This window comes from Chiroxiphia lanceolata, chromosome 18, assembly GCF_009829145.1.
Source record: "Chiroxiphia lanceolata isolate bChiLan1 chromosome 18, bChiLan1.pri, whole genome shotgun sequence".
NCBI classification, from domain to species: domain Eukaryota; kingdom Metazoa; phylum Chordata; class Aves; order Passeriformes; family Pipridae; genus Chiroxiphia; species Chiroxiphia lanceolata.
In genome coordinates this window covers 3235763-3252249 of record NC_045654.1, presented here as the reverse complement: position 1 = coordinate 3252249, position 16487 = coordinate 3235763, and the positions used below count along the sequence as shown (strand labels likewise).

Here is a 16487-nt window from a genome sequence, read left to right as displayed (position 1 = left end):
ACGAGAAGAACAAGGTGGTTTGCAGTGGGCTGAGACCCACTTGCATTAGTCAGCCTGGTGCCTCCCAGCCCAACGTGATAACATTCCAAGGTAGACAATCCCTAGAGGCTCATCCATTTATTCTACTGCCACCCCAAAATGCACTGTCGTCTCTGTCACACCAGCTCTGAATCATGGAACTGATTTTATGTCTTTTGTGTCTGGCTCAGTTTCTGTTCTCGATTGCACGCGGGAATCTCAGAAACAATTCCTTTGGAGCCAACAGGATCACTGGGGATTAATGCCAAAGGCAGCAAACTGTGGCTCGTGATCTTTGACAGAGAAAACATACCCATAACATACCCATCACTTTGCTCTGTCCTGTGGATCATTTTGGATCTTTGTCTCACTTTGAAAGGACCCAACAAGGGATCCAAGAGTCACCCTTCATGGAATCATCGTTCCTGTCAGAAGCTTTCCCAATAAGAAGCTTGAAGGACTAAATTGCATTAATTTGAGTGAACAGTAACCAGGGCCTCAGACTTCCAGAAGCTCTTCAGCACCCATAACAACCACCAAAGACAATGGGAGTTGCAGATGACCAGCAAAAATTGGTTACAGGGTTTAACAGAATTGCCCTCACAGTGCTCCAACCCCAGACCCACAAGCTCTGCCCCCCTGCTGTCCTTTGGCAGTCACAGGCTGAAAAAAATAATAATAACAAAAGCTGTGACTTGCATGCAACCCCCCAAATCACCAAATCACCCAAATCTGTGGTTTGTTAGTACAGCTCCACTGATTCTCAATGTATAGAGAATTTTCAGGGCAAAGTCCTACACTGGCATCTGCAATGCAGATCTCATCTCTCTGCATAAACTTCACCCTCTGTGGGTTTCTGCCACGTGCTTTGCTCTTGCACTCCACACCAAATCCCCCTTGGCACAGGGAGAAGCTCTAAGTGGAGGCAAAAGAGATTTTTACGGCACACAGGGGCAAGAGATCCAAAAGGAATACTTTACCTGGAATTCCCAGCATCACAACTGCATCATTTTTACTTGATTTATGGTTTTTCGACTCCAGCGTGACCACGGGGTACAGATGTAGTACAACTCACATCCCTCTGTGCATTTTCCTCTAGTGTGATTTCCTTTCTTTTTAATGCTTTTGGGTGTTTTTCACTAATCAAAGAAATAACAAGCTCGATCTCACACTCAGAAAGTGGAAAACTGGGCAAAGCCTGTTCTCCCAGAGCACCCATCCCACCAAAGAAGCTGATAAAGGAGCCCTGCATTCCTCAGGAAAGAAAGGCAGTGGGGGCAGAATGAACATGCACCAGAAGTCTTTGTTCACTGGAATTTGGATCTCTCTGGATTCATGGCCATTCTTTTTGAATGAAACCATCTGCTGCTGAAAGGCTCAGCATCACTGCTGAAGGAAGGTTACTACCTGGACAGACTTACTAACTTTTTTTTCCCCGGGAAATAGGAGGAGAAAAACCAACATGGGGAGGCCTTGGAAAGGAGAAAACCATGGAGAGGGGGTAAACTCAAAGACAACCCCATCCAGCCTGCAAAGCTCCTGTCCCCAGACATCCCTGGGACAAACACGTTGCTTTTGCTTGGCTGGAGCACGTGGAGGCAAACAGAGATGGAGGGAGAGCCCCAAGACCTCGCCCTGAGCTCACCCTTGGCACTGGAAGTTGTCTTTCTTCCCTGCTTTGTCTTCCTTCCTCTCAGTCCCTGCCATTTCCTAAGGGCAGGTGTTCAGTGGATGAATCATCCTGCCAAGTCTCCGCCAGCACCTAAACCTACTTCACTTCTTCCCACTGCAAGGTCTGCTCTGAGGTGACTGAAATCATCCTGAACCCAAGAAACTGGTCTCCCTCCCATCCCCTGACAGCCAAAGGGGCAAGGAGACCACCAGGGCTGGTTGGATGGTGGTTCCTTCTGTTAGGAAGGACTTCATCTCGGGTAATTTTAGCTATTCAAAGGCAGGGAAGCGCTCTAAGCAAATCGTTTGGGCTCTGCAGGTGAGATGGGCAGACAGAGAACTCCTCATCCACCCTGCCACCCATAGAGTGAGCTCTCAAAGGAAAATCTGCAGGGAATTAAGAAGCATTTGAGATTTAAATAGAGAAAACATAGAGGTGCTGAAGTTTTCCTCGGCACGGAAAACTCCTTCCCTCCATGGCTGTACCCCTTAATGAGACGATCAGTGATCTGATGAATGTCAGGTCACCAGTTTCTGAGGCAAAAAGCTGTGCACTCTCACAAATGTGTGGTTTTTCCAGGTACTTTTTTCATAATGAAGGAATAGCACTAAAAATACATCCCATCATATTCTCCAGGGGCATAAATAGACATCACTCCCCTCAAATCAAGACAGACTTACTTATACCTGCCAGCTGGGGAGTGGGTCCATCACTGGGAAACGACTTCATGCACATACATTGATATATTAAAATATATTTTATATACCTTTAATTACATTTTAATACGAATTTATATGTTAAACCTACATAAATCCACAAAAGGCAGGCCGTAGTTCTCTAGCATACTCGATCCTGAATGGTTCTTTATCTTACAGACACAATCTATTTTTTATACGTACGACTTGTTTTTATGTATAACTTATTTTATGTATGTTTTCCTATATTTTATATATCATTTTGCATATATTCATATACACACACAAAAAACCACAAAGGTGGGCGCATATTTCCAACCTTGAATGGGTCTTTCTTTCACCATAATAATCTTATCCTGCCCTCCCTTAAGAAAAAAAAAAAAAAAAATGACATCTTTGTAAAGGCACACAGCCATTTCTATGCTATCGGGGACAGAGGATAAGTTATGAAGGAAGTGAACATCAGAAATTATCCTGTAAAGCTGTGTGGATTTTAACCCTTTCAACCCTGCCGGGCCTGAGGGGGAATATTTATGTATTCCGAGCGTTTCTGCTCGCCGGGATCGCCGCCGCCGACCGCAGGCCTGCGTGAAAATGCCAAGCAATTTTTAGCCCGGGGCTCAGCGTGGCTTGATGCCACGCTCCTCACATGGCACAGGGCCCTTCCTAAGAGTCCTCCCTGTTCTACCTCCTCCGAAAAAACCCCCGCCGTGAATGTGAACCTTCAGATCTCTCCGTCGGCCGTAATGAAAGGGTGGTTTAGCAGCAAAAAAAAAACCTGAGGGGAGGGGAGGGGGGAACGTCGTTACTCGAGTTCCAGCAGGGGCTGGGAGGCTGGCACGGGGTGGGGGGGGGGAGCTATTTCAAGTGGTAGAGCGCCCATAAATAAATAAATATTGACACATGGTGCCAGGATCTGGGCTTGTCCTCGGAAAGGGCAGGCAGGGAACACAGGGTACATTCAGGAGACCTCAGAGATGATTTGGATTGAGAGGATTAAGAGTTATAGATGCCTTTTTTTATGCGTTATGTATTGGCTTCTCTGGGGCTGAGCCTGAAAATGTTTGTGCACGGGAGTCCATTTGAGGAGGGTTCTGGGCGTGTTTGTGGGATTGCAGGAATTATTTGCTGCCTGACAGCACGATTTTCCTGGCTGGGCAGAGCCATGCTCAGGTCATCAGCTGCAGCAACCAGGAGAGACTCTGACATCTGCATTCCAGCCTGTGGTGACCACCTACAGCTGGTCCTGGCAGGGCACTGGGAAGAACCCTCCCATCAGAAGGTCACAGGGCAGGTCCCTACAGCCCTGCACCAAGAGCCAGCGCTGCCAGGGAATAAGGGATTGGAATCACTCCTCCCCTCCTGGTTGGAAAATGCTATGTTGAGCATCTCCATCTGTCCTAGGTGTAATCGTGGCTATGGCACTGTTCCTGCAAAACATTTGCGCCAGGAAGCAGCTTGACACATGGACAAAGTTCAAAGTGAAGTGAAAGGCACGGAGTTAATTACCGGCAGGACCTGACATTTAGAAAAGGACTTAAAACAGGATTTTTAAACAAGATTTAGGCTTGATTTTCAGGCTGAAGTGCTTACATCCAAAACTGAGATTCGCAAAGGTCTCCTCAGCCACCTGGCCCTGGAGATCCTGACGTTTTCCAACACTTTCTTCCTTCAGCCCGAAACCACCACATCTGCACTCCCGCTCTGCACATCCAGAACCGACGGGGCAAACACTCCCCTCCTGCCAAAGAGCCTCAAAAGGCAGCAACAGCACAACACAGGGCTCTGCAGCAAGATCCCCAGAAGCATGTGGAGCATCCTCACCAAACATACTCCCGAAACAAGGCTGTGAGCTTTGTCTTTAAAGCACTGTCACCCGGGGAAAAAAACCAACTCTTCCACGGCAGCCTGATGGCCACAGCTTCTCTGAGCTGCTCCAAGCCTCTGGTTGCTTTAAACAGGTCTAAGCCCACCTGCAGCCACAGAGGCACCTGTTGAGCACAAAGCTAGAGGTTGTTCTGGAGGGGGACATCTCACAAAGAAATACCAGGTCCCTGCAACCCAGCAGCGAAGGCATTCACCTTGGAGAGGGAGGGAGGTCCTGAGTTTTGGCCCCACATCCTGGTGGTATTTCAACAACCCGATGTAAAATGCACACCCCAGGGAAGGGACTGCCGCTCTATCCTGGCCTATCCCGAGCCACAAAGTGACACGCAAAGCCAAGCCCAGGTGGTTCTCACAGTCCTGAGAGGGTCCCCAAGATGGAGACGGGTGTTACCTCTGCATCCTGGACATCCTGTGGAGCTCCATGTCGTCGCTGCCGCGGAAGCCTTTGGCAAAGGGGTTGTTCTCGATCTTGAGCTGGGTGATCTGAAAGGGAGGAAACGCAACGGGTTCATCGCAAGTCCAAGGCATGGCCTGGGAGAGAGGGGATATTGCTTATTAAACTCAATCCCAGTAGGGACGGGAGGGAAAACACAGCTTTCAGGGACTCGAGTCATCCTTCAGCTCAGGCACCGACCACTGCAGATGGACCCTCCTCTAGATCACTCCACTGGAGAAATATCTCCTGTCAACAACCTCTCACTCCTCCCAGGCGTGTCCCATAACTAGCACGTGGGACTGCAAACACACACACACAAACACACACACACACACATTTCTTTCTGGAGGAAATCTGCTTTCTTAGAGTTCTTGCTTCCTTTTTGGTGTCAAGACACGAAGAGCTGCACCGACTAGAGGACCAGGGGTGGGAGTCATATTGTCTGAACAAATCCCACTGACACCAACAAGCATTTTTTCATCAATGTGCAGCCATGACCAAAACCTCACCTCTCAGACCCTGCATCCTCTCAGACCACCGAAGCTCCCTCTTTCTGTATTTCAGACCAGCTAAATGTGCTCCAGGTGCTCTGCATCCAACCTCCTGCCCCAGTCAGCCCCACACCTATAAGCACTGCATGCACTAACTACCTAAAGCACTTGGAGGGCAACTTCACCTGTGAAAATCAAGCCCTGGAGGATTATTTGTATCCCCATTAATTCCAGAAGGAATTAAGAGGGATGAGCTTGCTCACTTGGCTGGCTGTCTTCGGCTTCTAAAATTTGCTGGGATCAATCCCCCTCAGACTCAACTTTACAACATCAAAGTTAAACATTTAAAGCAGCTGCTGCACAGCATGTACCCTTACCCAAGGGAACTGTGACACTCAAAGAGGTGCAATCCCCTCCTTCACACACTTCCGATGGCTTAGGTGAGCAGGATTTTTCAAGCCAGGGGTTGTCATTTAAGCAAAGATTAATTGTGGACCAGCAACACCCTAAAATTCCCTGTGGATCATGTACAAACCCACCCTGCCATCTCAAATTTGACACTCATGCTTTGGTGGCGTTGCTGAGCGGGACCGAGTCTGGATCAGGGGTGATGTTGCTGCAACGCCCTAACACAGAGACAGAAGAGGCAACAGTTCCCCTTCTTCTCTTTCTCCATCACTGCCTGGCAGTCTGAGCCCTCAGCCAGGAGTCAGGAGAGCCACTTGCCCAGGAGGAGACACAACCCTGTGCTTGCCACTGGAGGAACATCCCTCCCTCTCCGCGTTTTATGGAAACACCGTCCCTTCCTTCCTGTTGAAAGTTGGCCAACGGGAAGGAAAGAGCTGGAGATTGATGGCGGGGGAACAGAGAGAGGCTCATGTTCACCAACTCAAGCACAAACAACCGGACCCACCTCTTTGCCAAAATTCAAAGAGGAAAATCTGGCTCAGCCGCTGTCAATAGCAAACCCCGCCAGGTGTCTGCGCCACCAGATTATTTTGCTATTTTCTTGTCTTTGGGCATATTTTTTTTCCAAAGGCCGGTTGTTTATTTGCCATTTTTGCCTAATTCAGCCCCAAATCTCTCACAAGGACCCTATCTGCCCCATGCTTGTCCCCAGGACATTCCCATTAATTTGGGACCATATTTAGCACATAAACAGGGCCTTTGGGGTTTTTTTTCCATTCAAGATTTCAAAGAGAAGGGTAAACAAACAATCTCTTTGGCCCTTTGAGGCATTCTCCAGCAATAAAACAAAGGCACATTTTGTAATTAAAAGCCCTGACTAATTACACAACCAGCTGTATACTTTGCAAGCAGCCAGCCTATCGGTTTCCACTGGCGAGGTGGTGACTCTTCTATAAGGAATAATGGGCATTATTCAACGTTTTGAATGTTCCTGAAGCACAGTAAATGTACAAGTTGTCCTCCCTTGCTGACCCCAACGGGCAATATTTGCCTGCATAAGTGAAGCCCTTCACTGAGCGAGGGTTTACAGGGTTGGCACCGGCACACGAGCGTACAAAGGGCCGGATTCATCCCAACCTGACCGAAGGCATTTTAACCAAGGCGCCTGCACCAGGAACCTCGTCTCCCAGCTGGAATCAGTGGAGGGAGATGGGGACTGCCAGAGGGCACCGGGGCTCTGAGGTGGGTAGCCCTGCCTTCACAGGTCCCCAGCGCTCTCTGTTCACCGGAGAAGGAGCCACCAGTGCCCCGGCCCCTAATTTGAGGGCCTCAGATGAATGCCCTGTTTGATTAATCGAGCTTTTAATCACCCATGAAACATCAGACAAAATATTAAATGGACTCTGGAACTTGCAGATACGTTGGTTTATGACTAGAGAGGTCTCCTAACCTGCATCAGGAGCACACAAGCAAAAGCATTAACACACAAGCAAAAGTATTAACACACAAGCAAAAGTATTAACACACGTGTCGGTGGCAGAAAGCCCCAAGTGAAATCATGGCCTTCAACCTCCTTCAAATTGGGGATGTGCTGGATTGAGGGCATCTAGCAACCAGGGATTACAGAAGGTTTTGAATTAATTCTCAGATCTTTGGAGTACTCAGATTAGAGCTCTCAGAACAGAGATGGTAGCTCATGGCATCAGCCCTAGGGCAAAGCCAGATTTAACAGAACCATACACAACAAATTAGAAAACAGAGAAAAAGTCAGTGAATCCCTGCTTTAGAAAACAACCTGTGGAAGATATTTTGTTTGGCCAGTTCTTGCCTGACTTACAAACTATTTCAGAGGTGGAAAAGCAAACCCACGGGTGGAAATAACCTCCTTCTGGATCAACTTTGCCATAGCAAAACTCAGTTTAATTGACTGTAACTCACGGAGAGGGGGAAGAAAAGCTGTCAGAAAGTCAAATGACAATTACATCATGAAAAATTAATAAAAAATTAAAAAACCCCAAAACAACTTCTTGCAAGGTCATTACGACAGAGTGCCCAGGGCTAAGTTATACAGCACAGATCCAATAAAACTGTAGGGCTTTGTTTATGTATTTGTCGCTGAGAGAAACCGATGGCAAAGTCTGCTCTGACCACTGATTTCTGAAGCTGCCACAGACCCTTTGAGACAAGAGCTTTCCAGGGTGAAGCCTCCCAGAGTTACACTTTTTAGGGGTTGTCTGACCCTTTGGGTTCACCTTCACTTGAACAGGAGGTGACAGTTCCCAATGAAATCTCAGCGCTGCTCCCCCTGCTCCCCTCTCTGGGCTGACTGACCTCAACACACTTCTGCTGAGACACCTCCAAAGGCATCCTCAGCATGATCAAATTTAGCTTTGAATCTTCTCAGATCAAGGAAAAACACTTTTTTTAATTGTTTTTTATGGACACGTATTTATATGGGTATTTGTGCCTAAGGGCTCATGAATATCATTATGGGCAGGATCAAAACTACCACTGAGCATTGGGGTTTTCTTGTCAAGAACTTGCCATAGTAAGATCTTTCTCAATTGCTGTTAGTTTTAGAAGTTAGGGCAAAGTTAAAACTTTGTTAGGGGTGATGTGTTCCACACCAGGTAAATGCCCTGGGTTCTATTTTATTTAATTATTTTACTATCAATGTGGGTTTTTTTAGCACTTCAGCTAAGGGAAAACACACTACCCTGACCTCTTTGGGCTCTTCCAAAACTGTCCTAAACTGTTGGGCATTCTGGAAAAGGGACTTCGTGCTCTGCAAGGGATGGGGATCTTTAGTTTCTGAGCTGCGTTTCTGGAACAGGGACTTCATGTTCTGCAAGGGATAGGAATCCTTAGTTTCTGACCTCTTTTTGTCAACAACTGCCCCACTTGGAGAACTTAAAAGTCTGAATGGTGAAAAAAAATAAAAAAAATCACCATTCAGGTCACCCCATTGAGTGCTGAAGAGGTCGAGGTGGTTACCTTTGGGAAGAACACACATGGACCTCCCCACACTGTGGGGAAATGTGTCGTCCCTGCCCTGCAGGTGACCATGGTCCTGCCCAACGTGACCTAGAGGGGCCAGGACCACCCCTGCCAGCCCTGCATCTCTCTGTGCTGAGAGCCACGGGAGGCTGGGCTTGGGGCTGGAAAGCACAGAGCCTTTTTCTTTTGCACTTCCACGTAGCCCAGGTGGAAACCGAGTCAGTGTGGAGCAGGAAGCCAAGCCAGGGAAGTGGGAAGGAAAGAAAGAGATGAAGACAAGGTGCCTGCTGAGACTCCGGACACCTGGCTGGGCCAAACAGGAGCTGGATGGGCAGCTGGGACTTGGAGCCCGAGGTAAAGGCCAGGGGAAGGGGGGTTGCTGGCAGGGGGGAGAAGATGCTGAACCCAAAGCCAGTGAAGGAAATGGGAGAGGCAGTGGCTGGTCAGAGGTAGTGGTGTGAGACAGAGGGGCTCTTTGAGGAGGCTGTTGGCTGAACTGAGAGACGAGAACGAAGGATGAGAAGAGACAGACCTTGCACAGTGTTTTGGGGGAAGGAGGTGGGTCAGCAGGCAGGAGTGATGCTGGAGAGAGAGAAAGTGTCTTTTCTGAGCTTGAGGAGGGCTGGATTGAGAAACAAAAGGGTCCTGGGGCTGACAGGGAGGCAGGAACAAGGCTGAGGACAGAGGGGCAGAGGGAGAGAAGACTGGTTCAGGCACAGGTTGGGAAGGGGGGAAGGACACAAGACCTCTCAAAGGAAGCACTCTGCTGCCAAGGCCTGGAATGGGATTAAGCATTTGGGAGCAGAGATGTGAGGAGCCCTGGTGAGGGTCAGTGAGACATAAGCAGCTCACTGCCATCCTGGAGTGACCAAGGGCTGCACAGAAGCCACTGGCTCTGGCAACGAGGAGGAGACATGTGGTCTCACCTCTCTTAACCCCAGGGAGCCCCATCTCTCTCCTGGGAGATCCCCCTTCTGAGAAGAGCCCTGAGTAAGGACAGGGGCTGCCCCTTCTACCCATGGAGGTGGGAAGACATGGGGCCAATGACCTCAGGCTGGGCAGAGAGAGCTTGGGGGATTGGGATGGGATGTCAGCCAGGCCACCACAGTGGTGGCCTCTGCTGAGGTGATGGAGGTGGCCACCTGCAACCAAAGACAAGGAGAACTGAGCTCTCAGGAGAAAACACCCCAAGCCCAAGGACCTGCCCACCTCCTGCAGCAGCTACACCCACCCAGCCCTACAAGATACCTCAACAGATCAACAGCAGGCCACAGTGCTCAGAGGATGAGCAGCACACACAGCTCTAGAGTTGAGCAGGATAGAGCAGAGGTTGATTTGGCCAACTTACCAGCACCAATTTAGCACAGGGTCTTTCTAGGGGCAGGTTGAACCTATATGTTCAGAGAGCCCACCTCTGAGCTGCCTGGGAGTGCATCCCATTAGTCTTCAGCCATTCCCTTCCCTGGTCCTCCGCTTTGCTCCTCTGCTGCATTTCTGGGTGCCTGCAGCACCCCAGCAGGGGCTAACAATTCCTAAAAACAATTCTGGCTACCAAGAATGTTAAATAGCTTAGGAGGAGGGAAAAAAAATCAGCATAAAACCGGATATCCAGAGGGGGGGACACCAATATAAAGCCCAAGTCCAGCTAACGGGGGAAAGTAGGTTGTAAAAATTAATGAGAATAATTGTTGTGAATTCTTACTTTTGAAAGAACCCTCACGAGGGCAGAACCTTAATTATTTCTGTCTATTAGGGTTCATTTCCTGGTCCTAAGCAGAGAGCTAGTACCTAATAAATACGAGCTAGTAACACAATGATTTAAGCTACAGCAAAATGGTACTTAACTGCAGGGGAAGTTAATATTTGGGAATCAACCTGATTGCAAGCACCCATTGTGTGAATGGCAAGGAAATGAAATGTGCATGTGACCTATTTTAACACCTCGGTATTTCTGGGGTGTTTTTCAGGGTTGCAGAGATGGGGGAGGTGGTCAACAGAGCTGCTGACAACAGCACTGAAAACTTTACCAAAACCCTCTTCGTAGCTTAAGCCTCTTTTTGGGGAGTAAGGCTGGGGAGAGGGAGATCCCAGGGTGCTTAAATATCTTTTCAGGCTGTCTAAAATATCAGGGGAAATAAGCACAAGCCCTACCCTGGGACTGCAGCTGTGCTATTGAAATAAATTGACCGATCTGGAATCAGGCGAGTATTTCTGTGAGCTGTGTTAGCACAGGCTCAAATGCATTTGTGGGCGAGTCACACAATTAATACTGTAATATAATTCAACCTTAGCACAGCTCTTGAAACCTAGAACACATTGGGTGTATATGTGTGTGTGTGTGTGTGTGTGTGAAATGCACGGGTGTATAAAAATTACGCGTAAAACGCGTCGGGATCTACAAACTGAACGTTTGGGTGGATGGGAAAGTTTGCAACAAAGGATGCTCCGCAGGTGATGGGTGGGAGCGAGAGAGAAATGGCTGTAAATAGGAAAAAACCAGGCAGGAAAAGGGACAGGCAGGGCCTCCCTGGGGACCCTCCCCGGACTGGTGGCACCGCGGTAATTTACGGCAGCGAGAAACGCGGTCATGAAAATGCGACACGAAAATACGGTTTGCCAAGCAACATCTCAGCTGGGAGAGCTGAACTCGGGCATCTGCCAGGGTTTTTTGCCACCCAGCTCAGCTGGAGGATGTTACTCCTTGAGCAAAGCAGCATCTGCAGCAGCCCCAGTATCACTCTCCATCTGCGCTGGGGCAGGTTCCAAATCTCATTCCCTTCCCTGGAGGGAGATGCCATTTGGGGTAGCTCATTCCCTGGTTTATTTTTATGGCTCTGTCTTTCTCACTTGGGTCTTTATCTTGGGGCTACGGCCACGGCTCTTTCTTTGTTCCCCCAACGATCCAGCGCAGCCAGAGGAGGAATGTGCGTGTCGGGGAGGGAAGAGGGATGTAAGAGTATGTCAAATGTGTAGGGGGTGTGTAAAATCTGTCGTGGTGTCTGCGTGTGGGTGATGTGTCTGCTGGGATGGGGGGGTGTGTGTCTGTAGGGATTCCTGCCTTTGTCAGTGCCTATGTTTTGACAGAGACAGATACACAGATGTCATTTCTTATCAAACAGATGTTGCTGATTTACAATCAAATATTCCTGCTCCTCCTAATATGGCAGTTTTCCCAAACTACTGTACTTACATGTTTCTGCTTCGCTTTTGTTTTATTTGCATGACAATTTCTCTTCCTATAAAACAGTCCTATTTTTCTTCAAAGCAAAGCAGTCAAATTCAGGTCTGTTTTCTCGTTGGGAAAAGCCTTTAAAGCAGGCAGTGTGTCCTGTTTTATTGACTCCCAGTTCTATTAATATTATATTCTTTCTCCAAATCCATCAAGTAGAAGTTAAACTTGATTTTATAGCATCCACAGCGGAGTTATAATTTAAGGCATAATTTGGCGAGGACTCAACTTGGATTCAGTTTGCTTGTCCTGGCTGTGCCAACAGCTCCTATTTTAAAGGGCAGGGAAGTATTTTCTTTTCTCCCTAGTTACAGTGAAACACTCTTTCTTCTCCAGCCCAGCTCCACTCCCTGCATCTCTCCCGCCAACTGATGGATGGAGGAAACCCAATTGTTTCATGCAGGTTTAGGAGTTTCCTACTTTACATCTCCAGGAAAGCATCCGGGATTTATCTGGGGTGCTAAATGACTTGTCTCCATTTGCAAAACAGTTATTTCTCTCTATCTAGTACAAAGGAGCCATCCTACCTGCCCCTGAGCACAACTAAAAGCTTGGAGTAAGCGCTTTCTGAGTGATTAAGCGAGGAATTGGGGTTTTTTTGCTGAAGGAAAATTGACTTTTCATGGGGCTCTGCCCAAGAGAGTGTCTGTGGGCAGTGGTGAGAGGCAGCTGGGGAAAGATACCCCTGTGGATAACTACCATAGTGGTGGAGAACTGCTCCAGCCTTCTCCTTCCTCGCTGGGTGAGGAAGCCCAAAGCCAAGCAGGGAAGGAGAAAGGGGGAGTGGGTTCATCCCCCCCAGCGGCAGCACCCCGAGAAAACCCTTATTCCGTCCAACCCTTTTCTATTCCACCGGAAGACAAAGCTCTGCCATTATTTTCGGGCTTTGTTTGCCTGGGCAGGCGGGGAGCTGATGTCAGGCAGAGCCTCCCTTTCCTTCCCGGGCCTCCCGGCAGCCAAGCCCGCAGCCCCCCGCGCCCTCCCCGCGGGGTTATCAGCCCCCGGCCGCGGAGGGGAGCGCCGGGCTCCCTCCTCCAGATTAGGAGCCTTTGACCCACGGGGAGGGGGGGGAAGATAAAGGCAACTTCCTCGGTTGGTCGTCTCCGTCTGAGCAAACCATCCTGTTGAGCTCAGCGAGCCCCCCGGCTCTGCCCCGAGCCCCGATTTTGGATGCTTTGTGTGGCCAGGAATAACAGAGGGAAGGGGAGGGGAGTGTGAAGAGAGGGAAGAGGGGAAAGAGAATGGAGAGGGGGGGGAAAGAAAGGGGAAAAAAGAAAGGAGAAGGGGGCAAAAGAAAGGAGAAGGGGGCAAAAGAAAGGAGAAGGGGGCAAAAGAAAGGAGAAGGGGGCAAAAGAAAGGAGAAGGGGGCAAAAGAAAGGAGAAGGGGGCAAAAGAAAGGAGAAGGGGGCAAAAGAAAGGAGAAGGGGGCAAAAGAAAGGAGAAGGGGGCAAAAGAAAGGAGAAGGGGGCAAAAGAAAGGAGAAGGGGGCAAAAGAAAGGAGAAGGGGGCAAAAGAAAGGAGAAGGGGCAAAAGAAAGGAGAAGGGGGCAAAAGAAAGGAGAAGGGGGAAAAAGAAGGGGAGCAAAGAAAGGACAAGGGGGAAGAAAGAAAGGACAAGGGGGGGAGAAAGAAAGGACAAGGGGGGAGAAAGAAAGGACAAGGGGGGAGAAAGAAAGGACAAGGGGGGAGAAAGAAAGGACAAGGGGGAAGAAAGAAAGGACAAGGGGGAAGAAAGAAAGGACAAGGGGGGAGAAAGAAAGGACAAGGGGGGGAAAGAAAGGACAAGGGGGGAGAAAGAAAGGACAAGGGGGGAGAAAGAAAGGACAAGGGGGGAGAAAGAAAGGACAAGGGGGGAGAAAGAAAGGACAAGGGGGGAGAAAGAAAGGACAAGGGGGGGAAAAGAAAGGACAAGTAGGGGGAAGAAAGGACAAGGGGGGAGAAAGAAAGGACAAGGGGGGAGAAAGAAAGGACAAGGGGGGAGAAAGAAAGGACAAGGGGGGAGAAAGAAAGGACAAGGGGGGGGAAAAGAAAGGATAAGTAGGGGGAAGAAAGGACAAGGGGGAGAAAGAAAGGACAAGGGGGGGGAAAGAAGGGACAAGGGCGGGGAAAGAAAGGACAAGGGGGGAGAAAGAAAGGAGTAGAGGACTAAGAAAAGAAGGGGAAAGAGAAAAGGAGAAGGGGTGAGGGAAAGGAGGTAAGAAAAATGAGAAGAGGGGAAAGAAGGAAGAGAGAGGAGGAAAGAAAAAGGAGAGGGAGAAAGGGACAAGGAAAAGGGGAAAGAAGAAGGGATGCAAGGAGAAGGGGGGCGGGAAGGGGAGCCGAGGCCCTCAGGAAGAGCAGCGGGAAGAGGGAAGGAGCAGGACGCGGTTTGCCGGGCGGGGTCCGGCCCAGCCCCTCACCTTGTGGTTTTGGTAGGAGGTGACGGCGATGAAGGCGGTCTCCGGGAAGACGTGGGTGCAGAAGGCGGTGTTCTTGGAGCCGAAGCCGTTGTTCTCGTCCGCTTTCACGATGTGAAGCCGGGGCTGGTATTTGTGCATGGAGTTCAGGATGATCTGGGCAAAGGGAGAAGGAGAGAACATCCCGTGGGAATGGAGCTGGGACAGAGCGGCGCAACCCCCGCTGACCGGGGCAGGGGAAGAAGTGGAGAAGAGGGATCTCCTTCCCAAAAATCCTCACCCCCTTCATTGAGGAGGGCTGATTTAGTTGCTGGGGTAGGGGGACATACCTGTGCACAAACCCCCTCGCTCAAGGAGCCCGTCAGGGCCGGGTGATGCTGTGAAAGGTAGCTCCTCACCCAGCACCCCCAACCCCAGCCTTAGGCTGCGCTGCTCTTTCCCCCCACGCCCCCGAGGGGTCCGGAGCTGCTCCCCCAACACGTTTCGACATCCTCAACCTGTTGCTGGAGGGCCGGGGGAGACTTTTCGCCTTTCCAGTCCCTTCACAGCCCCCCAAAACCTCCCAGCTCACCACCGCGGGACATCACAACCCCCCCCCCCCACAGCCCAGCGGGGCAAAGAGTCCAGAAAGAGCGAGGGAAGGGGAGGACTGGAGAGATTTAGGGACATATCCCCCTCCCGCCCCATCAGCGACCCGCAGAGGATGCGAGGAAGAGGAGGAGGGTGGCGGAGGTGGGGAGGGATAAAAAGCGGTCCCTGCTCGGTACCGGGTTAATCTCGGGGGAAAATGGGGGGACCGAGGAGGGGGGGGAGCGGCGACGGGGGGCCGCTCGGTCCCGATAATGACTGCCGGACCCTGGCGACAGCGAGACGCAGCGCGTCCCGCCGCCGCCTCCCCCGTCCCGGGGGTTTAAGCAAATTGCTTTGACATCCAGGAAAGTCGTGGACATCAACGGTGAACGATCTAATGGTTTTTAATTTCATTACAGCGACTCTAATTGAGAGGCTCCTGGCGCAGCTCCTCCTCTGAAGTCCCTTATTGTCCCCTCAGCGTCTTCGGTTTGTTTAGAGGGACTTTTTCCCCACAGCCGCCTGTTCCCAGCGGGGATGCCTGGCCTCGTCCCGCCGGGGCCGGATCCCCCCCCTTCTCTAGGACTGCTCCCCAAAAGCACCCCGGGGGGTGGGATGGGTCCCCCCTGGCTGAGCTGCTCCCCTCCCTCTTCCCGGAGCGGGTGGAGTTGGGGAAGATCCCTGGAAAGCACCTCTTGCGAACCGCTTCGCCGCTAGTCCAAGGTAAAATTAAAACAAAATTAAAAATCAAAATTATGAAAAGGAAAGGGAAAACAACTCCCCAGCTGGAGGTGCAAAGGAAAAGGATGCTCAGCATTGGGGTGGGCTGGGGGCTCGGCTGGCTGCTCTCCCCAGCCCCCCTGCTCACTTCTTAGCGACCACGTGGGCAAGGATTTAATAGCACCAAATTTATCGTTAAAAAGCAAAGGGGAACAAAAAAGAAAAAAAAAACCTTGGAAAAAAAAACGAAACTGAAGTGTTGAAACGAGACTGGAGAAAAATACACTCTTGGAAAGGGATGGTGGGATCTGGATTCGCATACCCGCTCAATTATATATATATTTCTTTTTATAGATATATATACATATTATTCATACACGCACACGTATATTTGCTCAGAGGAACTCGCATCTTTGGAGACCTTCGAAGGAGGGCTGTTCCTGGCTGCAGAATTCACACAAACTTTCACGGCCTCACGAGTCTTGCAAAGTTCTTTTTATGTCCAAGAAGTTCTAGCGGGACTTCAATTTTTTTTTATTGTCTTTAATTATTGTTGCCTTTTTCTCTCTCTCTCTTTTTTTTTTTTTTTAATCGAGGTATCCTCATGATTTTAGGTCCTATTCCCTCCAATAATTATGCCCGATTGATTATACCTGTTAGGCAAATTCCCCCAGGCAGCGAGCAGATTTTTAACGATCCGAGACTCCCCGTGAGATTAAAACCAGGTAGGCAAATATTCGATTAAACCGGGCGAGCTTGACCCACTCGCGAGCTCCAGCCCACGGGGTCTGTACTCAATTCCCACACAGCGTGGTGAAATAACCCATTTTTAAGATTTATGCTTCTGTTTTCGGGGATCCTCATCGGGGTTCATCCCAACCAGGGAAGGAAATAACACCCCACCAACACCGCGGATTTGGGGGTGGGTGACACTGGCAGGGGTGGGGGGACACTCGTGGGTGCTGGACA

At 49.8% G+C, this 16487-nt stretch overlaps 1 protein-coding gene across 1 annotated transcript in view; it reads right to left on the bottom strand.

The window, feature by feature from the left end:
• Nucleotides 1-16487, bottom strand: part of TBX5 (T-box transcription factor 5) — a 41502-nt gene that overhangs the window by 16233 nt on the left and 8782 nt on the right. The window contains exons 6-7 of the mRNA XM_032705792.1: nt 14232-14384; nt 4664-4755 (exon numbers count right to left, since the gene is read on the bottom strand). Of these exons, the coding sequence (XP_032561683.1) occupies nt 4664-4755; nt 14232-14384 (245 nt within the window). The remainder of the gene's footprint in view (nt 1-4663; nt 4756-14231; nt 14385-16487) is intronic.